Raw genomic sequence first — 22,956 nt, forward strand, 5'->3', positions numbered from 1 at the left:
TGTCCAGCATCTATTACAGCTTGCAACTTAGAAAGTTTTAAAAGATATCCTTTTCTTTTTTCTGGTAAGATTGAAACATAAAGAAATAGTTTTAATATTTTGGATGCGATCAAAAGATAACGCACCTAAGCTAGAAAGGTGCACTCACTTTATCGAATTTAGAGCTTCCTACTGCTGTATGTAGTAAAGTTCTATATAACTGCTATGTATAGTGAGGCAATAATACAGTTTTCTTCAGCATTGTGGAAGATGGGTCCCAGGACCCCCCTAAACACCAAAATCTGCAGATGCTTGTGTCATGTAAAGTGTTATGTTTACATGTAACCTACGCATATCCTCCCGTATATTTTAAATCATCTCTAAATTATTTATAATACTTAACATGGTATACACCTATAATCTCAGCATTCCAGAGGATGAGACAGGAGAAATGTGAGTTTGAGCCCAGGTTGGGCAACTGGTCTACAGAGTGAGACCCTGTCTTAAAACAAAACAGTTATTTTTGCCAGGTGTGGTACTGCATGCCAGTAGAAGGGAGGCTGTGGCACGTCTTCTGTGAGTTTGAGGGCAGCCTAGGCTACTCTGTCTCAAAAAAAAAAAGTTTATTTTATCTTATTTTTCAGGGAGATAACGGGTTCCTTCCTAGAAAACAGTGATTTGCAAAGTCAACAACGGCAATCTTGTTTGCCTGAGCAATCCCTGCTTTGCCAGACACACTTCCTTCTTTCTGGTGGAGGTGGCCACTTCCTATGTGACCCACAGGAAGTATGCTGGAGACTTCTGGGGAAATCTTTCCTTCCTATCAGGAGACAGATGCAGCCAGTGCCACTCTTTTTCTCTCTCAAATGTGATTGTGATAGTTGGGACTATAGAAACCATCTTTCGATCCTAAGTGAATGACCTAAAAACTCTTAGAAAGCCCCTATGTTGTTAGGTTATTGCATAAATGAAGTAACTATGGATCACTAGACTTTAATACATGATAAACACAAAGGCTTATATAAATCAATGTAGTAGGGGTTTCTATTGTTCATAGCCAAATAGAACTGACTTAGTGATTTTAGAGAAACAAATACGTGAAAATTGTCAGTGAAAGATTTTATAAAAGAAATTAGCATTAACTGCATACCTACTAGAGGTGAGGAACCCTAAGAATGCAAGTATCAAAGATAAATAAGACTAGTTTCTTGCCTTTAACAGTTAGTAATATTTAAAATAGTATTCTCCATCAACTCGCTCTACATAATTAATAGATTACTAGCAGATTTGATAAGGGTTGAGGGGGCTAGAATAAAAAAATGAAGAAAAATATGCAGAATTAAACTTGGGCAAGTAAAGCCTTCCAGGTAGTTATTTAGAGGGAAATAAATTGGTAGAAAGGTGAAGGACCTGCGGCGGGCCTGCGTCAGCTGCTTCTTTAGCCTGGTCTCTCTTGCAGTCTTACTGTGTGCTCCATCGGGCACCATGGGGAAATGGGACAATTGGGTGGGAATATGTGAAAGAGCAACCAGAAAAGAAAAAGAACGGCTCTAAGGCTTTGGCTGAATTTGAAGAAAAAACGAATTAGAATTGGAAGAATTAGAAAAGCACAGGGAGAAATTATTAAGTGGAAATAAGGCTCATTAAAAAAGCAGAAAGAAGACAGAAGAAAAGAAATCTGATAGGGTCTTCAGACTCTGAAAATGAGGAAAAGGAGCAAGCAAAAAAAGGAGAAAGAAAAAGAATCATTCCCATAAATCTTCTGAATGTTCCATGTCAAAAACTGAATCAGACAGTAAGGCTAGTTTTAAAAAGAGAAAGAAGTCAAAGGATGTAACTGTGAAAGAAAAAAATTAGACTGAGCAAAAAAAAGAAAGATGTATTCTGAAGATAAACCTTTATCACCTAAGTCTTTGCCAGAATCAGCTTATATTGAAGAGATATGAGCAAAAAAGAAAACAGTGAAGAATGAGAAAAAGTAACAGGAAAAAAAAAAAGAAAGAAAATATAAGAAACACAGTAAGAAGAAAAAGAAGGCTGCTAGTTCAAGTTCTGACTCACCATAACATTAACAAAAATCAGGATTTCCTTATGAAGAAAGTGCAATGCCTAAGGAAACCTCAACTGTGAAAATTGTATTTACTAAAATGCACAAATTATCTTGTTTTTATAATCGTTCCTGGACTATTCAGTAGTCACTCAGATGCCACTGTATGAAAGGACCATAATTGTTGCCTGCTGCTTGAACATCTATTTTTCCTCCTCCAATGCATGATAACCCCAGGAGAAAATATTCTGCAGTCATACTAGTTAGTGGTTAAGACATCTGGGAATAAAGCTAGTATTTTTTACTAGAAGTATCTAATGATAAATCAACAGAAACTGAATCTGGATACATCTTTTAAGATGTAATCAGAAATGACCAGATGACCCTATTTTTTTTTTTTTTTTTTTCTTTTTGAGACAAGGTCTCGCTATGCAGTTCAGGCTGGCTGTGAGCACACTTTGTAGCCCAGGTTGGTCTCAAACTCACAACGATCCTCCTGCCTCAGCCTCCCGAGTGCTGGGATTACAGGTGTGCACCACCACACCCGGCCTAAATTTTTTAAAGTAGGGATTACATTTTTTGAAATCCTTACTCTGTAGATGTGTGTTTTAAGTTTTCCCCCTGTATATTTTTATTTATCTCAGGAAGGAGCTTTTAGGGTGGAGGCCGGGGTGGTTTTCCATCTCTTTTGCTAGCAGAATATCATGCCTTGGATCCTCACTCATTCTACTTTTGTGGACACAGTAGCCATGCTTCCTGTGGAGAACAGAGCTTGGTACCAGCAGTCTTGCCCTTTACTGAGCTTAATGACAACCTTGGACTTTGTCATATGATGCTTTGAGTGAACCAGAGAAACAGCCCTTTGCAGCCTAGAAATCCCCCCAAGCTCTGGATTTAGCACATCAATAATAACTGTTTTTTAGCTTTAGAATGTGTTATGTCATTTGAATTAATTCTTCACTATACTTTGACTTTGGAGAATTATTATTTTATATAGACACTGCGACTGTAACATCTGGGGAGGTATGTGGTGGTAGCTTAACTAATGGTCAACTTGTAACACCCAGGTGGTGTAACACCCTGAGGATTGTTGTCAACAGCACAAAAAGAGAACTGGAGAGGAAGATAGCGTGCTGTTGATTCTCCTGGAGAAGCTTGTCTCACTGGTTTTCCTGATACGGACTCCGCTGTTATCACTGGAAGAGCTCAGGACCTCGTTGTTGCTAAGGATGGCTGCAGTTCACTTTGGGGGAGCTCTGGTCCTTACTTTGAGCATCGCTTCCTGGCTCTGGAAGATGGTGTGCTGTTGATTCTCCTGGAGAAGCCTGTCTTGGTGGCTTTCGTGATATGAACTCTGCTGTTATCATCAGAGAAGCTCAGGACCTCGCTGCTGCTGAGGATGGCTGCAGTTCTTTTGGGGGAGCTCTGGTCCTTACTTTGAGCATTACTTCCTGGCTCCAGTGCAGATCCCTCAGCCTCCTAGCACAGATCCTTCATCCTGCTGGCACAGACTTTCTAGCTTCCACCACTGACCTTTGGGCCTTCCCAGCGCAGATCCACGAAAGAGATTTGCATGAGACATTGCCAAGGGCTCTAGGCCTCCAGCTGGACTCACGGAAGACATTATTGTGGGATCCAGCCCCCCAGCTGGATTCTTTGGGTCTCTTAAGTGTGAACAGATCTTCTACACGCTTATGCATTTACTCTTCAGGTGAATATTATAAAGTAATTCTATAAATTATGTGACCTGTATTGAATTGTTTGCCTTGTAAACGCTGACAACAGGGATACACATGCCATGCCATGCTATGCCATGGCTCTGCCAAAGCATGCAGCTCCCAGCAATCCTACACTCAGCATCAGAAAAAAAACTAAAGGAGCAGAGTTTAAAACAAAAGATGATTTATTTGAAGGTGGGGAAAAGGGGAAGAGTGAGTTGATGGGCAGCTACTCTTGATGTGTACGAATTATTCGAAAGTGAAATGCTTGTGGATTTTTGTCTCTACCTCCTTTATTGGGATCTTTCTTCCAATGTGGGTTCCTGGAATCTGATTGGCTCCCAGGCTGTCTTCCAACCTAACTTTGGATTTCTTCTAGTCATGACTTTTCCTTGTCCTTTGGTAGTGGGTGAGAATATGGGTGGGGGTATTAGGAAAAGTAGTTTAGGCTTAAGGATTAAGAAAACGGAAGTGTGCAATTCTTATGTTAATTGTGCTACCTGGGACCTTCTTCCTCTTTCATTGCTTTTGACTAATGGCTTGAGTCTAACTGTAGAGGAAGAAACTGTCTTTAGAATATTAATTTATAATAAAGCTCCATTTGGCCTTCACCCTATTTTTTTCCTACCTACAAGGCCCTACAGTATATTTTGAACTTAATAGCTGACGATTCTAAAATGCATACTTTATACTGTTAAATTTTAACCACTCAGGAAAATTTGATGTAACCAATGATAGTTATTTTATTTTTTTGTATGACGTTGTTTAGGCTGCACTGTTTAGCTTTTAACTCTTTCCTCTTGCCCATCTCAAGTTTACTGTTACGTTTAATGGCACCCTTGGCAGATATTTAGCATGCAAAAAGCAGGTTTTGATTGTTTTTAAACATCTTCATATTGAAGCTGACTTGTAAACAAGTGTTACATAAGAGTACTGCCAGAATCTTAGTAAATGCAGTGTTTTAAAAACTAATAGGCAGAAAAGTGACAAGATTGCAGGCCTTTTGATGTTATACATTAAACAGAAAAAGTACTACTGAGGAAGATGTTTGCGTAAAACTAACAAATGTATTTATTTGCTTCACTAGAACAGAAAGCCTAAGAGTAATGAAACACCAGTTATAAGAGGCAGGGAAAAGAGATGTAAGGTCTTAAAAGGACACCAGAGGACCCTGCATTTATCTATAAGGTAAATTTATACACGTAACATGGAACTGGGGAAGATACTTATAGAAAGCATAGGATGGAATACTGTTTGGATAACTGTCTTAGCATAAACTGAAGCCAATACTAGCCCAGAGAGAAGCTTCCTGCAATTGACCTAGAACAGGATGAAAGGGAAAGACGGAAACTGGTAACATGGAGAAAGAATCTGCAGGTTTTAGGATTACTGTGTAAAGGCAGATAAAAAGAGTCAAAATTCAACTGAATTACCTGCGTAACTGCTGGAAATTTCAAGAAAGAAATGATGAATTTTGTATTAAAACTGCCTGGATGGCTTAGGAAAAATAAATGAAACACAACTTCTGAAGGTCACTTGCATTTCCTATTTGAATGCAGCCCTAGAAAAATGGGCACTATCTTTTAATTACAAAGAAAATTCCTTTCCATTGTCCTTGGTAAACACTTGCTAGTGTTAGAACTTAATAGCTGTTGACTTATTCTCCTTTTACCAAAGCTACTTTCTTTGACTTCAAGCTTCATATCCATTAACATGTGATTCTTATAAACTCTAACAGTGGAAAAACAAACAGTTGGGTGAACTCTATGCTTCAGGCTTTTGGATATTTTGCTTCTTGGTAAGTGATTAGTATTTTGATACTCCTGTAGTAATAACAGGAAATGATCTGTTAAAATCTGGATCTCTAGCTACAGATGAATGCCAGTGTAAAGAGGAGAGGTAGTCTCCAAACAAAGTCTATAAAAACGGTTTGGACAATTATTTCTAAGACCACAGGGAAAGAGCAATAATACGCACTCAACACAGGAAAAGTGAATGCACAGAGAAACATCTTAGACTTATGGTCATTGCTGCATTACATCAGAGAAAAGCTATTGCTCCAAACTTGGTAATTTTGATGAGATGGCAAATGCCAGAATTTCGATTGTATTGTTAAAATACCATCCCTGAAATAAAAATTCACTGAGGAAAGTTTAGTAAGCAGGCAGAACAATTCTAAATTAGTTTAATTTTAAGTCTGCTTCTTTGCAAAATAGGAAGCTGGTTTTATTCACCAGAAAAAGACAAAAGAAGACACATGGTGGTGGTGGAGATGGTCGTGGAATAAAGTTATTGTCATATAAAACTAAAAAATATATTGCTTACAGGTATTAAAAATAACTGACTTCTCATATGAAATTGTCATGCATTAAAATACCTTAGATTTATAATATGGAGTTTTTCAGTAAATTAGGCTTAACATTTTCCTGTTAATAAATATTATCATGGAAAATTAACAACCTAATCACCAAGGTTTCTCCTTCATCACCTTCCACTCTGCAAAGTTTTCTGGGTACAAAGGAAAAACAGACCCAACAAACCACGTCATGGAGAGTCTCCTTGTAGAAGGTTGATAAACAGTATTATGTTAATAAAAATTTCCCAACATCGTACCTAGAAGGGTCAGAGCAAAATCCCTGAACAGTCTAGGCAAAAAAAGATAATCTTGATTAAAAGATCTACAAAGCAAAAATGTTCTCATATAATTATGTAAATTATATTCCCTAATGTTTTAATGTATTATATTTTGAAAATATGACTTAAAAGTTAGTTACCTAGATAAAACTAATATCCTAGAATTCAATTAAAATAATAAACTGGTATTTTTCTAGTTAAGAAGCTTATAGCGATAACAATTTCCTAAAACACTACAAATAGGTAAGTTAAATAAATTATATATATTTCATCCTGTACTAAATTAAGTCAGAATGACTAAAAGAACAGAAGACATAGTGTCTAAAATTACCTTTCAAGATTTGTCTGTTTTAATCATTTCGCTTCAAACAAGAATAAATGTATAAAACATCACTTGGTTCTGAACATACAAATTATGTTACTCAAATCATTACTAATATAAAAACACACATAGTCTGGATTTAATAACAGGCTTAAACTGTGAAAAACTGGCGAATATAGCAAACACTCTTTCCAAAATTATACCTTTCTGCAATTCTTCTTTAGCTTCACCTCTATCTTCCTGGGTAAGAATTAAATTCTCCTTTCTACTCTACACTCTTTTCAACCCATGAGAGATCTTAGACTTTCTAGTTTATGATTTGGTTGGTTAAAGACCTCATATTTTCCTACTACACTGTAAACAACTGGAAAGTAAACCGTTCGTCAGATTTATCTTGGTTTCTTTATTACATCTAATTCAGTTCCCCAAACCTAAGCACAGATGGGTATTTTTTAGTGTTCCATGAATGTGTAACTTAAAATTCAACTATTTTATTTAGTTTCTTGTGACACTATTTCCTCATATAATAAATTCATTTATACCCGAGATTACAGGGAAACTCAAAATTTGTAATTTTATACCCATAGTTTGTCCAATACTAAAAAGCATTTACTTGCAAACGAATCAGTGAATTTTCTGTCATTGTCGTTTAGTTTTTTATTCTGAGACCCCATACGATAAAAAATTTAAATACTTCAAATCTGGCATCTTTCAGGCAATTCCTATTTGAAAGACATAAAGTAACTTTTTAGATCAACTTTATTGAGGTATAATTAATACACTATAAACTACACATATTTAAAGTACACAATTTCATGAGTTTTGGCAAATGCATACAGTTGTGAAACCACTGCTTTTATCAGGATAACGAACAGTCCCAGCATCCACCAAAGTAGTCCATTCTTTCTCCCTACTCCTATCCTATAGAATCATTGCTCTTTGCCACTTTCGATGTCTGTGTTTTCTGGAATTTTATTAAAAAATGGAATCATAAGTATGTACCCTATTTTTACAGCTTCTTTCTCTTAACATAATTATTTTGTGAATTCATCCATGTTTCTGCACATAAAAATAGTTTAATCATTTTTATTGCTTAGTAGTATTTGATTATATGGATGTACTGTCATTTCTTTATGCATTCTGTTGATCCAGTTTTGGGTGCTTCCAGAAAGATTTGAGGTACCAAGTGAATATCTATAATCTGAAAATCCAAAATGTGAAATGTTCCAAATCTGAAATTTTCTCCACTGATAAGATGCCACAAACAATTCTACATGTGACCTCACATGATGGACAGTTGAAACACAGGCATACTAAAAATACTATACGAAATTACAGGCGCACAAAGTGCACAGGAAATATAAATGAGTTTCAGTTTTAGAAACCCCAAAATATCTCATTATGTACATGTAAATATTTCAAAATCCAAATATCCAAAACACTTCAGAGTCTAAGCATTATGGATAAAAGATACTAAACCTGTACTACAAATAAAGCTGCTATGAACATTCATGTATACATTTTTATAGGGACACATGCTCTGTTTACTCTGGCAAATATAAAGGAGTAGAATGGCTGGGTCACATATTTTACTTGGAGAAGTAATTGTTCAAATCTTTGGCTCATTTTTTAATTGGATTTTTTTTTCTTCCTACTGCTGAGTAGTAAAAGTTCTCTGTATATTCTAGATACAAATCTCTGTTAATATACAATGTGCTTTTCTTCCCCAGTGCTTGGACTGAGACCCAGGATCTTGCACATGCTAAGTGAGTGCTTTCCCACTGAGATACACCCTTATCTCAATATAATATGCATTGTTAAAAATGAAATGTGGGTTAAGCATGTTGTTTAGTGGTAAGATACGCACTTAGCATGCATAAGGTCCTGAGTTTGATCTCCAGTACCATGCACACAAAAAAGTGAAATGTAACAGCTTTAGATAACTCTACTTTGTTAATATAACACACAGTCTACCTGCATTTAAAATTATCCCTGTAATGAAAAGCATTATCTGTGTAATACTCAGCTACAAAATTTTCTCATCCCTAGTAAGATGGTTAGTCAGCTGATATATGAAAAATATGAAAAGGGTGTAAAATTAGAGAACATACTGGTAAGCCAGGCGTGGTGGTGCATGCCTGTAATCCCAGCACTTGGGAGGCTGAGGTAGGAGGATCCTTGTGAGTTCGAGACGAGCCTGGGCTACAAAGTGAGCTCAAGGCCAGCCTGAACTGCATAGCGAGACCCTGTCACAAAACAAAACAAAACATACTGGTTTTCTCATCATTTTTCCTTCATCCCTCCTCATTTTAGGAGTCTCTTGGCAAACTGCTACTAGTAGGAGATAAACAATAGGATCATATAGTGGTTATACTTCTTCCTCTTTTAAGTAAGCTTTAAATAAGCAGAACATTATTATGAATACAACCTCTCATACTTTCTAAGATTTCTCTTAAACTAAGACCTGGCTGTTTACAGGACTCTTTTTTTAATTTTAAAGATAAAAGAATGAAAACATATTAACAAACAAACAGACATAAACAAAACACCACCAAAACAATAGAAGCAATACAGAATTTCAGATAAGGTGATAGGAAATTAACAATGATTGTCGTATTACATATTGTTATCTTCAAATTGGTTACACAGTTAAACAAATACAGGCATGTAAGATTGATCAAACTATTAAGCATCAATCACTAGTGTGTATTTCTAGTATCATTTCTTCAGTTCTCTCCATCTCCTTTAATTCCCCTCCATGTGTTTTCCTTCCATCCTTTCTTCCATGCTGCCCAACATCCCACATCTGTCTCTATTCAATTTGGTGATTTCAAATTTATTTTGACTACTAACTTCTGCTGATCCTATAAATCAACCACCATGTTTTTTACTTCAAAGAGAACAAAACAAAAATAAACTTTCTGAAGCTCAGAGAAGAGCAAAATTTTTGATGAGTGAAAATTAAAACTATTTTTTCAACAGTACCTAAGTAAATAGTACTCTGCAGAATAAAACAAAAACACTATTACTACTTTAAACTTTTCTATTTCAGACTATGTATTATACTCAGCAATGAATGAATCACCACACAATCTTTTCCAAAGAGTGAATCAGAAGTTCTGTGGTTCAATAACCATCCTCCCAAAGGTAATAGATATGGGAAGGAAAAAAATATATGCAATCAACTATTGATTTTAAACCATTCATTTAAAATCTTTATAAACAGTGATTTCATATATTTATAAATTTTCACAGGATATATTATACCCACGGAATGCTAACATTTCAAAGACAAATTTGAAACTAACTCTATTACCAGAATTGAGATAAACCACCGATGATATAGCAATATCCAACGTGACATTGTCAGGATATACACAACCCTAGGGTTGCAAGTATCTTGTGGAAGTAAATATGAGACAGTTAATTATACCCTCGTGCTCAGGTTCTTATCAGACACAAAATGCTAAGTTCAACTGAAAAGATTCAATATTTAAAAAGATCCAAAATTCAAAAAATAATATAAAGCAAAATAAGTCAGACACACAAGTTTAAATATAATATTCTCTTATATGAGAAACATATAAATAAAGAGCAAATAAAATAAAAGACAGATAATACAAAAAAGGAAAACAGATCTTTTGCAAAAGGAAAAGGGGTCACGAGATGGGCAGGGGGCAGTGTAGGTGAAGGGGAGGGGATAAAGAAAAGAATAAAGATGTCTTATGCACATATGTCAGTAATTATGTGCTACAAACACGTACCTATAAAAAATAAAAACTGAAAAAAATAAAGCTCTGTGTGTAGCTTGAAATTTTCAGTTCAGCTAGTTTTCTTTTAATACAAGAAAATATGAGTGGCTTGCAATTTCTTTTAGTAATATAAAATGTGTGAGTTTTACCATATATTAAAGAAAGTAGAGACAATATGATCCAAAACTGATGTATTTATTAAAGTAAAATACTTTTAAACATATGTAAAACTGAAAACTAACTGATTTTTTTCAATAAAGATACCTACATGGGATTATATCAATATGTAATGACATGTCAAAACAACAGGTTTAATCACTTTTACTCCATTTTAAAATCACCTTATTGAACGATACATCATAAAATCAATAGTTGTACACCTAGGAAATTTACCAATAGAGCTCTCTTCCACTGGTGTGTATATTTTAATCTGTCTCATGTGGGTGTCTCTTCCATTTTGGTGATTGGCTAGAACAGCAATCTGTATCATAAATGTGCGAGTTGGCTTCTTGTGGTTATCAGTTAAGGGAACGTGAATCCAGCCACTTGGTTCCACCAATTCAAGTTGCTGACAAGAAAAGAAAGTTAGATTATGTTTTTGCCCAATGAATATAATGTATAATAATGAATGCATTTTAATTAACATTTTGTTCACTTTGGGGATGACAGTATGATAATGACCATTACCAGTTACTGGGTACTTTTACCTGGTTTACTTTTATAGTTATTAAGCACTTTACAAGAGTCACATTAGACAAAATAAAAATAGATGTATAAACCACAGTGCTTACAGAAAACTCTATTACATAACAATAGAAAGAAAGCACACGCACACCTGTAATCCCAGCACTCAGGAGGCTGAGGCAGGAGGATCATCATGAGTTCGAGACAAGCCTAAGCTACAAAGTGAGCTCAAGGCCGGCCTGAACTGCATAGTAAGACTCTGTCTCAAAAAAAGAATGCACGTTTCAGCATCTTTAGAAATGCAAAGGATTTCTGAACATGTTAAAAAACATAATTTTACAAATATCACATATTTATAACAGGTAACCAATGTGGAAAATAAGAGTGATATGCTGCTATTGCTGATTTAAAAGCAATATATATTTCTGATTTTCTATGTTTAAAATACAAAATGCTATCAAATGAAGAATTCTAGCCCTTTTGTCAACTAAGTAGGCTTGCCTGCAAGTTCTGTATCTAATCTACTATTTGAGCTTAGACATATTATCTAATCATTGAAAGCCTGAATTATACAACTATAATTCCTAATAATATTTCAAAAATGCAATTATCACCCACTTCATATGGATATTGGAAAGTAAAACAGTGTATAAGAAGCAAGCATAATATCTGACATATAGCAAATATTCAATAAATTTTTAAAATCAGAAGTTCTACAAATTATATAATGAAAGCACTTGAAATATAAAGGCACTTTATAGAATTTTACCATTTCCTGAAACCATCATCATTATCATCATCATTTCTGCAATACTTTAATTAAGTTCTTTTTCTAAGGTGTTTTACACAGGTTTCTTTCCTTTTTCTTTCTTTTTTTTTGTTTTTTTTTTGTTTTTTTGAGACAGGGGCTTGCTATGCAGTTCAAACTGGCCTTGAGCTCACTTTGTAGCTCAGGCTGGTCTCAAACTCGTGATGATCCTCCTGCCTCAGCTTTCTGAGCGCTGGGATTACAGTCACGTGCCACCACACTCAGCTTACTCAGGTTTCTTAACAGTGAACATGTAGGTTCTTTATATGTCAAGAACATAGATCTTGAAAACATAAATCAGAATGTGATTCCTAACAAATGCCTTTTCCACTAAGCTCTTCCAGTGAAGTGAGCACTTTACCAAACGGGCAATTTCCCAGTTATTTTTTTCTAGGTGCTGTATAAAGGCTTCTTAACAGTGCACATAGAGATCCTTTACAGACTCACAGCTCTTGAAAACATGAATCAGGACATGGTTCTCCTTTTAAAAATTAAACATTTTTAACTGATACATAAAAAACACGAAAACTGTACATACTAGTGGGGCACACATGATGTTCTGATACTTTTATATATTGTATAATCAGGTTAAATTTATCTCTTCATATGGCAAAAACATTCAAACTTCATTCTTCTACTTTTTGGTTGCAATAGATAGTTGCCCTACTGTGCAGCAGCACTCTAGCACTTCCTACCCTATATACTGCCACTTAGTGCCCACTTAGCAACCTCTCCACTCCCCTCTCTCCCTTCAAGCTCCCTCATGCCTCAGGTAACCACTATCTCAGGCTCAGTTCTACGCCACTGACTTGTTTAGATTCCTCATATGAGTGAGACCATGCAGTACTTGTATTTCTGTGTCTGGCTTATTTCGCTTACATAGTAGCCTCCAGTTCCATCCAGGTTGTTGCAAAAGAAAAGATTTCATTCTTCAGTTATTTGCATTCCACGGATGTTGTGACTAGTGCTATATTAAACTCAGGAGTGTAGATGTCTCTTTTGACATACTGACTTCATTTTCTTTGGATATAAATGCAGGAATAGGGTTGCTGGATCATATAGTAGTCCTATTTTGAGGTTTCTGAGGAACCTCTATATTTTTTCCATAATGACTAATTTACATTCCCACAGTGTGCAACAGGGTTCTCTTTTCTCTACATCCTTACCAACACTTGTTATCTTTCGTCTTTCTTTTTTTTTTAGGTACTGCTAGGGATCAAATCCAAGGCTTTTCTATCCTAAGCATATGCTCCACCACTGAAATACATCCCAAAGCCTGATCTTTTGTCATACATAGCAGCCATTTTTAGTGAGTGAGATAGTTATCTGACTGGGGCCCCAATATGCATTTTTTTCATAATTTGTGATGTTGAAGATTTTTCACATACCCATTATTTATTTATAAGTCTTACTTTGAGTAATGTTTAGTTAGGTCTATTTCCTATTTTTAATAAGATTATTAGGATTTTCTTGCTCTCATGTTTTTTGAGGTCCTCATATATTCTAAATATTAACCTCATATCTAGTTTGCAAATATTTTCTCCCATTCTGCAGGTTTTCTCTTCACTCCGATGACTGTTTCCTTTGCTATAGAGAAGCTTTTTAGTTTGAAGCAATCCCATTTTCTATGTTTACTTTTATTTGTGTGCTTTTGGAGTTATGTCCAAAAAAATCTTAGCCTATTGCACTGTCTTTAATTTTAATGAGCTTACACTATTTCTTTGAAGGATCCCCTGATTCTTTGGAATAATCATACGTATTAATTAGTAATTTTCTCTAGCATATAACTAGTCTTTCAAAAAAAATCAGAACACTTACTCAGTTTGTGGTTAAAGCATTTGCCTAGCATACACAAGGCCCTAAGTTTGATCCCCAGAACTGCAAAGTAAGTATGTAAATAAATGAATACACTTGGTCGTAAGTAAAAAAATAAAAACACTTGGTAAAATCACTAAACTTTCCAAGTCACTGAGATGAAGTATGCTGAAGTATATTATATAGTACCTAAGTTGTACTGCTATCAAAATAGCTAACAAAATTCAACAGTAACTAGAACTCTGTAGGTACTAAAGATTATATTTACTGACATTCAACAACAAATAAGCAAAATTCAACATAAAACTAAAGTATATTCAACTTCAAAAACACAGAAATATTCTAGGCAACTTCTTATTTAAGAAAAAAAAACCCTTAAGGGTAATTTGATAACTCATACACACATAACTGTTCCCATCTATAAAAAAGTCACACCCACACAAAAAGGACACATTCCCTTGTATAAACATAATATAATCAAGGGAAATACAATGTATACGTACATTATAAATACATCTAATCTAGGGAAAATCATGCTGGTACACGTAGGGAAAGTTTTAACATTATGTTTCTGGTTTTATTTCAAAGGCTATGCCTAATACCCCCAAATTCATGTGCTAATAAATCAAATTTGGTATAAATTATGAAAATATTAACAAAAAATAAGTTATTTAATAAGCATCTAGCAAAGCTTCTTTTCTTGGAGAATAAGTGTTTTACCTAGTCTAGATAATTAAAACCTAGGTTTTAGTGGTTTTTTACTAAGAAATGTGTGAACACCAGGCACACCAGGCAATTTAATTTAAAAAACTGTTTTATTTTAATTGAGTCCAAACTGTCTTTATCATTTTTTAAGAGTCCAAACTGTTCATTAACAAGTGAAGAAAAATCTTGTCAGAAAATAAAACTAAGTCTGTAAAAATTTCTCTAAAGTTATGCAGTGATTTTTAAATAGATATTGATTTTAAATGATCTTAATTACTGACCATACACGCACTACATGCAGCACAGAAAATACAGGTTTATCTTATGAATACAGCTCAAAGCATGAGTATCAGTGAATCTAAATCTGGATTCCATGAGCTGCTCTAGAAAAGAATTAAGGAATACTACTGTATCTTCTTTTCCTTCCTCCTGCTCTTCTTTCCTTCTCTCCTCCTTTCCTTTTCTCTTTCCCCTTCTTTTTCCCTGCCCAACCAAGAAACAGGATAAACAAGAACCAAAAATCTCTTTAAAACATAGTTTTAGTACTGAATAATTTCCTCCTTTTAACTGCAAACAATACCAAAACGCATGCATAACAAGCTATTATTTCTTTTTGTTGTAAAGAACCCTAACTAGAAGTCATATCCATGTAATGAGTAACCAAAAAATGATAGCAATAGACAAAACAATGCAGTGGAAAGAACATTAGACCACATGATAAAAGAAAATCTAGATTTGAATTTCACTTCTAATTTTGAGTTTAACCAAATTACTTCTCCTTACTAAACTTTAACTGCTCCATCTATTAGGAGGAATCATGAAACAGTCATTTTTGTAAGTCAAAATTGAAATTAGGATAATTGTATTCCTGTGTAGTTGGTACGCTTTCTTTGTAGGAATGTTGTTAGGCAATGAGATAATGTAAACTGCATTACTGCCAAATCTCTGAGATCCTTCTTGCTTCAAGCTTCTTGTACTTTATATAGTATTTGATGCAATTCAAAGAGAAAAATGAAAAATGTTCTTGTCTAGTGGTCTCATCTCCTTCAAGTATGTTTTCCATCTTTCTCATCCCTTCCTTGTCTTTCGAAAGACTCATCTCTCTAGTTCTGTATGGATCAATGGAACAGAACTAAGGATACAGAATGTTGTGGCTATGGTTATGGTTGTGGTTCTTGTTCGTTCTGTTCTGTTCTGTTCTGTTCTGTTCTGTTCTGTTCTGTTCTGTTCTGTTCTGTTCTGTTCTGTTGAGACAGAGTCTCCCTGTGTAGTTTAGACTGGCCTTGAACTCATCCGGCCTCTAACTCACAGCAATCATCCTACCTCAGCCTCCCAAGTGCAGGATTACAGGCCTATACCACCACACCTGGCTCAGGAAAGGAACAGAACTTCATTCACACAAGAAATAAGGTAAGAATAAACAAATGAGATTATATTAGACTAAAAAGCTTCTGTACAGCAAAAGAATCATCCAGTAGAGTGAAGAGACAACTATAGAATGGGAAAAAAATTTTTGCCAGCTACTCCTCAGAGGACTAATATCTAAAATATACAAATAACTCAAAAATATTAAACCATCTAAAATTAAGTCAAGAAATAGGCATAAGAAATGAACAGAGGAAGAAACACAAATCATCAATATATGGAAAGATGTTCAACATCTCTTGACATTAGAGAAATGTAAATTAAAACAATGCTAAGATTCCACCTGTAATGGTTGATACACTGTATCAAATTGAGAAGTTTAGAAGTTTAACTCAGCAGGGGGCCAGGGTCCTCACTTGGTAAACATCCTCACCCTGTGCAAGAGGAGGGCACTGAGACAGTGTGAGTGCTACATCCACCTGGGGTGGGGGTAGTCTGCTTACAATATAAGTGTGGTAGATTGACAACTGGTGGCCAACTTGTAAAACCCAGCTGAACTGAACCAGCACGTTGACCAGTTTGGGAGGCCCACCTGAGGGCTGTTGCTGGCAGCTAAGAGGCAGAACTACAGAAGAGGAAAAAAAACTGTCAAAAGCTGTTGGATTTCCTGGGGCTGCTGCTGGTTCTCTTGGAGGACCTTGTCATGCTGGCTTTCCTATTGAACTTTGCTGTTCTCCTCATCTACAGAAATCATGGCCTTGGTGTCACTGGGAATGGTTACAGTTCACTTTGGGGAAGCGCTGGTCCTTATTTTGAGCATCACTTCCTGGCTCCCCAGGGGAAGATGGTCAACTGATCAGTCTCCTGAAGAAGCTTGTTGCACTGGCTTCCCTGACAGGAGCTCAGCTGTTCTCATCACTGGAGGAACTCGGGATCTTACTGTTGCTGAGGATGGCTGTGATACTTTTTTGGGGGGCTCTAGTTCTTACTTTGAGCGTTGCTTCCTGGCTCCAGTGCAGCTCCCTCAGCCTGCTACCACAGATCCTCCATTCTGCTGGTACAGACCCCTTCTAACTTCCACCACTGACTTTTGGGCCTTCCCAGTGCAGATCCATGAAACAGGCCTGCATGTGACATTGTCATGGGTGTAGGTCTCCAGATGGGACTCATGGGAGGCATTGTTATGGGCTCTAGGTTTTTAGCCGGACTTGTACAGGACATTACTGTGGAATCCAGGCCCTCAGCTGGATTCTTTGGTCTTTAGTGTGTGGACAGATTTCCTGCACTGTCTTTGTACATGATTCTTTGGGTGACTATTATAAAATAATCTTATAAAATATGTGTCCTGTATTATATTGTTCGCCCCTTGTAAATCTCTGACAACAACAATAAGGGAGGAAAAAGGCTTGTTCCTCTCTCTTTTGCTCTTGTTGCTTTTGCTGTCTTGTGCTACCTTAAACTGTTGCCCCTCTGCCATGCCACTCTGCTTTGGAGCCAGCTGATTATGGTCTGAAACCTTCACAAACTGTGAAGTAGATAAAGCTTTGCTCCCTTAACTTTGGATGTTAGGTATTTTGTCCCAGCAACAAGAGAAAAGTAAGGAAGGCAGAATTTGGGGTCATTTATGCAACTATACCTGACCATGGTTTGTGGGAATGGTTTGTGGGAAGCGTTTGGAAAGGTTTGGAGATGCTGGCTGAAAAAACAGAGCTGGAACACTTTAGGCTGTTCTGTATGGGAGATTTGGGGCAGAGCTCAGAAGACCAGAAGGCTGACAGAAATCCTGCCGGTAAAGACCAGGCTCGGGAGGTTTCAGTTGGAAAGAAGAACTACATTGGCTGTTAGACTCCAGATGATGTATGTTATAGCTTGGTGGAAAGTCTGTCTGCATTCTGCTTGTGTTCAGAGACACTGACTAAGACTGAGATTAAGGGTGGCTAATTAATCTAGCAAAAGGAATTTCAAGACAGTCAAATATGAGGTGGTGGCATGGTTATTGTTGGGGGCTTTCAGGCAGATCTATTTGTGAATCAAGAGCAAGGAACCCAGCAGGATGATTTAGAATGTCGTGAGTTTGGCCAGAAAGGAAGAACCAATAGAGCTGTGGACTAGAAAGAAAAAAAAACTGAGATCTCCAGTGATGAGAAGGAACAGGAGAATACAAAAGATGGCCTGAGGGCATCACAAGGAGCAGCAAGTCTCCACTCTTTGCAGCCTCAAAACTGCAAAAGAGAAAAACTTTGCTTTGAGAAGAAAGGCACTGAGCACTGTGTTCCAGAATGGTAGAGGCACAGAAAATTTGTTCCTCAAAATTGGATTCATAGTGCCCAGTGCTCTTGGCACGTGACTCCTACAGCCAAGAGAGAGAGAAGCATGGCTACTGCTCCAGCTGGCAGCAGACCCTGGCATCATCCACATGCCAGTGATTTTAAGTGTAAGCAGAATGCAAGAGTTGTGGGGTTAAGAAGGCTTCCACCCCAATTTCAGAAGGCCTGGGAGACCAGGCAGTGTGCTATGGGAGGGCAATGTGTGAAGCAATGAGAGTAAAACCAAAAGTGTAGTGGAGACCTCAGAAGCTGGAAAAACAAGGAACATGGATCATCTAAGGAAACCTGCAAGGACAGAGCAGAGTGAACCCAAGAGAGAATCCATGGGAACTATAACCACTGGAAATGCCACATGGGTGGAGTCACTTAGCCCTTTGGAGATCACAATTTGCCAGAGATTGCCTCGGATGCTGCATGTGGAACTATAGGACTTAGTGTTTGCCTTGCTGGATTTTGGCCTTGCTTTGGTCCCAATGCTTTGTATTCCCATTTGTAACTTTTGGAATAAAAATGTTTATTTTGTGCCACTGCAAGTTGGAAGTATTTACCTTTTCATTTGTACAGGTGCTTGCAGCTACACATTTGCCTTACACCTTGGAGACTTGGGATGTGGACTTTTCAGCAATGCTGAAAACTGTTAGGACTTTGGCAACTTTTAGAGATGGACTAAATGTCTCTTGCATACAGGGATGTGCAGGAGTCTTTGGGGGGCCAGGGTGGAATGTTATGGTTCTAATGTACTATAATGTAGATAGACTTAGTACTGGTTCTTAAGGATTGTTAAACCTGGGTTATAATGGTCAAATTGTGAACTGATAAGAATAACCATGTCTTTGTATCTAGAAACTAAATCAGTTTAAAGAAATGTGTCTGGTTGCCAAGCTGACAAGGGGTAGACTGTAATGGTTGATAGACTGAGAACTTGAGAAGTTTACAAGTTTAACTAAGCAGGGGGTCAGGGTCCTACTTTATGAACATCCTCATCCTGTGCAAGAGGAGGGCACTGAGATTGTGTGAGTGCTACATCCACCTGGGGTGGGGTAGTCTGCTTACAATATAAAAGAGGAAAAGAGACTTGCTGTTTTTGCTGTCTTCTCCTTCCTTGAACTGTTGCCCCTCCGCCTTGCCACCCTGCTTTGGACCCAGCTAATTATGGACTGAAACCTCCAGACTGTGAGCTGAATAAATCTTTCCTTCCTTAACTTTGGGTGTTGGGTATTTTATCCCAGCAAGGACAGAAAAATAAAGATACCATCTTACTCCAGAAAGAATGATACTCACTAAAAAAAAATCAAACAAATGCTGGTGGGGCTACGGTGAAGAAAGGAACCCTCCTTTATGGTTGTGGGAATGTAAACTAGTACTACCGTTATGGAAAGCAATATGGAGATTTCTCAAAAAACTGAAATTAGAAATTTCATATGACCCAGTGATTGATTTCCCTGCTCAGTGTCTTCCCCAAACTGCTTAAGACATCATACTACAGCAATACAAGCATATCCATGTTTATAGCAGCACAACTTGTAATAGCTAAATCCTGCAAAGAGCCTGTATGTGCATCAACAGGTGAATGGATAAAGAAAATGTAATGGAATAAATGGATGGGGATAGGGAAAAATGGGATAGGGAATTGGAGGAAAGTGAGAGAGAGGGCAGGAAGGAGACTGAGATTTAAAAAAAAAAAAGAAAGAAAGAAACAAGCTATGGTTTGTACATGTAACCACTCCCCAAGACGAATGTAAATGGCATGAATTGCAAACATGTACTAATATTTTTTAAAAAGAATTTAACGTCTCTCTTAAAGCCAAGAAGATGAAATCATTTGTGGCAAACTAAAGCTCTGGTTAATAGCTACTGGAAAAATATAAAAATCACCGTTTTAAAAGTATGAGAGAGCTATTAAAGTAGTGAGGACTAGCAGTAGCTAAGATTCTGGGGAGAAGAGAACCTTGACAAGGTGAATGGTCTTTCTCACACCATTTTAACTGTGGGAGCATTTGTTGATCCGGAAAAATGGAAAGATGTTTAGAACTGTGGCTCTACCCAGGGAGCGTTGTTCCTTGGAACCAGAGAAACTCGTTGAGTTATTAGGACTAATGGTCTTTCAAAAAGACAAAACTACAGACTTTAAACACAATCTATTTTCCCCTCAAAGTATCTGCTGTATACTGAAGCTGTCCAGTATGGGGGCTGAGGGGTTAAGCAAGAGGTGTCTCAGAGGCAGAGCAGAGTTTCTAGCAATCTGTCAGAGCTAAGGAACAGAGCTAAGGGTACTAGTGTCTAGAACCTACCACGGAAAAGGACCTGTGAATACACCAGGCTCCCAATTGAAAGCCTTCAGCAGCTATGCTCTGGGAATGTTAAAGAATGGAAGAAGACAGAACCTTACCAAAACTGCAGTGCAGCCTCAGGTTAGCTCAGGGACTAAGAAGAACAGTATGTTTCAATCTATCTGATGGAAAGAAAAAGTAACTCTCCCTAGAAATAGAAAACATCACCTGTCCAACAGAAAACTATTATAGGTCACAAACATAAGCTGGGTATTTACTTAAAAATTTCTAGTAGCCACATTAAAATTTAAAAGAAACAGGTGAAATTAAGCTTATATTTCATCTATCTAAGTATTATTGCATCAACATGTGCTCAATATAAAAAGCTTTTAATAAGATGTTTTAATCTGCACAAAAAGGTTTGTTCCAGTGTCTTATAATAAAAAAATATAATTAGTATCATTAAGAACTAAGAGGAAAAGATAAAGAAAATAAATGAAAGGATAAACAATTTCATCTAAGAATTAGAATATGGCTTAATGGAAATGTAGGTTGAAAAATAAAATATGTGCAAATTAAGAGTTTATCAGCTGGGTTTAACAAAAGACTACCTATACTAGAAAACAAAATGGACAACACAATTATTAAAACCAACAACAAGAAATTTAAAATATTAGCAGAAACATATCTAGTAAAGAAACTGGTTTATAATTTATAACGTACCACAAAACTCTAGGCTTAGATGGTTTTGCCAATAAAACTGGACTCTTCCAAATATTTTAAAAATAAAAAACATCAATTTTGCAAACAGGCTTACAGAAAATAGAAAAGATGTGGTGTTTTTATACAATGGGGAACTATTCAGCTATAAATAAGGATAAACTTGAGGCTTTTACAGGTAAATGGATGCAACTAGAGACCATACTTATAAGTGAAATAAATCAGACTCACATGTATTAATATAGTATTGTCTCCTTAGTATAAGAAATTGAAAGAGTAAATAGGATCCAAATTGTACAATAGATATCGTGAAAGGGAAAGAAACTGCCCAGAAGGAAAGAATAACTGGGACAGGGGAAAGGAGAAAAGAAGAAAGAGAAAAAAAAAAAAAAAAAAGAAAAATATATATATACACACACAAGATAGGTACGATAATTACACTATTAATTTCTATTCATTTCTTGAAAGGAACAGTTTATGCTTATATTGTTTGATCAGTTTTGCATGCCGGTGTCTCATAATCTGAGCAACTACTTTAAAGATAACATTATGCAATATAATATCCACTGTTAATTTCCTATTATCTCTTTTAAAAATTCTGTATCATTGTTCCTATTGTTTTTTTCCTCTTCAAAATAAAATTAAAAAAGAAAAGGAGAAAGCATTTTTAAACTATTTTTATGAGGCTTGCATAACATTGTTTCCAAAATTGATAAGGATTATAAGAAAAATTATAGGCTAATCTTTCTTACGCAAAAAAACCCCTACAACAAAACATTAGTAAATCAAATCAAGCAATATATAAAAAGAATACAAAACCACTCCAAATATGCAAGGTTTCATTATCATTTGAAAATGAGTAAGTACAGAGCCAGCAGGGTGGTGCATACCTATAATCCTAGCACTCAGGAGGCTGAGGCAGGAAGATTGCTGTGAGTTTGAGGCAAGCCTGGGTTACAGTGAGTTCAGGCTAACCTGGATTATAGAGCAAGACCTTGTCTCAAAAACATAAAGTGCAACTGACTTTGTTAATAGTAACAGGAAGAAAACTTGAATGATCATCTTATCAGATGCAAAAACATTTCTTGAAAAAATTAAATATTCATTAATGATTTAAAACTCTTAGAAAATTAAAAACAGAATGCAATTTCCTTCAAATGAAAAACAGCATCTTTCAAAGCCACAGTATACATCACAATATACAGTAAAACACTGAAAAATTTCCCATGAGATCACTTTCCCAGTGAGAACAAGACAAGACTGTCCACTAGCAACTACTTGTATTTAACACTGTACTAGAGGACTTAAGCAATACAATAAAGCAGGGAAGAAGGAGAAGGGGAGAAAGAACTAGCTAGGAGGTGAAAGGATAAAACAAAGATTGAAAGAAAAAAAATTATTTTTAAATTCTATGACTGCATATCTAGAAAATTCAAAAGAATCTACAAATTATTAACATTAATAAGGGAATTAATTTTGCAAGCCACTGGATAACAAAGTCAACATAAAATTAGAAAAACAATGTGCATTACGGCTAAAAGAGAGTAACTGATGCTGGATGATTTGGATTTCTGTTTAGGCGGTTAGGGGAGATCCTTGACCTTTACATTTCTCTCCATAAACAAAAAATCAACTCTATATGGATTTAGATGTAAATGTCAAAACTGAAATAATAAAGCTTCTAGAAGTAAATAAAACAGTTTTGTGACCTAGGAGAGGATAATATTTTCTTAAATACATCACAAAAAGCACCAATCAATTAACATTAACACATTAAAGTTAAGAATGGGGAGGGTGGGCCCCCAGCGCA

General features: G+C 36.2%; 1 protein-coding gene and 1 long non-coding RNA gene across 5 annotated transcripts in view; one reads left to right on the forward strand and one right to left on the reverse strand.

Moving 5' to 3' along the window:
• Positions 1-10,289: 10,289 nt before the first annotated feature.
• The window catches only part of Anapc10 (anaphase promoting complex subunit 10), an 84,581-nt gene continuing 71,914 nt past the window's right edge, over positions 10,290-22,956 (reverse strand). The window contains exon 5 of one of the 3 annotated variants that reach the window (XM_005386638.2): positions 10,290-11,020. In XM_005386638.2, coding sequence (XP_005386695.1) covers positions 10,790-11,020 — 231 coding nt within the window. In that variant the 3' untranslated portion in view covers positions 10,290-10,789. The remainder of the gene's footprint in view (positions 11,021-22,956) is intronic. The other 2 variants (XM_005386637.2, XM_005386639.2) reach the window with 2 other exon arrangements.
• LOC106148763 overlaps positions 15,764-22,956 on the forward strand; it is a 65,264-nt gene continuing 58,071 nt past the window's right edge. For both annotated transcript variants that reach the window (XR_001234435.1, XR_001234434.1), the window contains exon 1: positions 15,764-15,874. This is a non-coding gene — a long non-coding RNA (uncharacterized LOC106148763). The remainder of the gene's footprint in view (positions 15,875-22,956) is intronic.

Source organism: Chinchilla lanigera, unplaced genomic scaffold, assembly GCF_000276665.1.
Source record: "Chinchilla lanigera isolate Chin_1 unplaced genomic scaffold, ChiLan1.0 scaffold00027, whole genome shotgun sequence".
Classification (NCBI taxonomy): domain Eukaryota; kingdom Metazoa; phylum Chordata; class Mammalia; order Rodentia; family Chinchillidae; genus Chinchilla; species Chinchilla lanigera.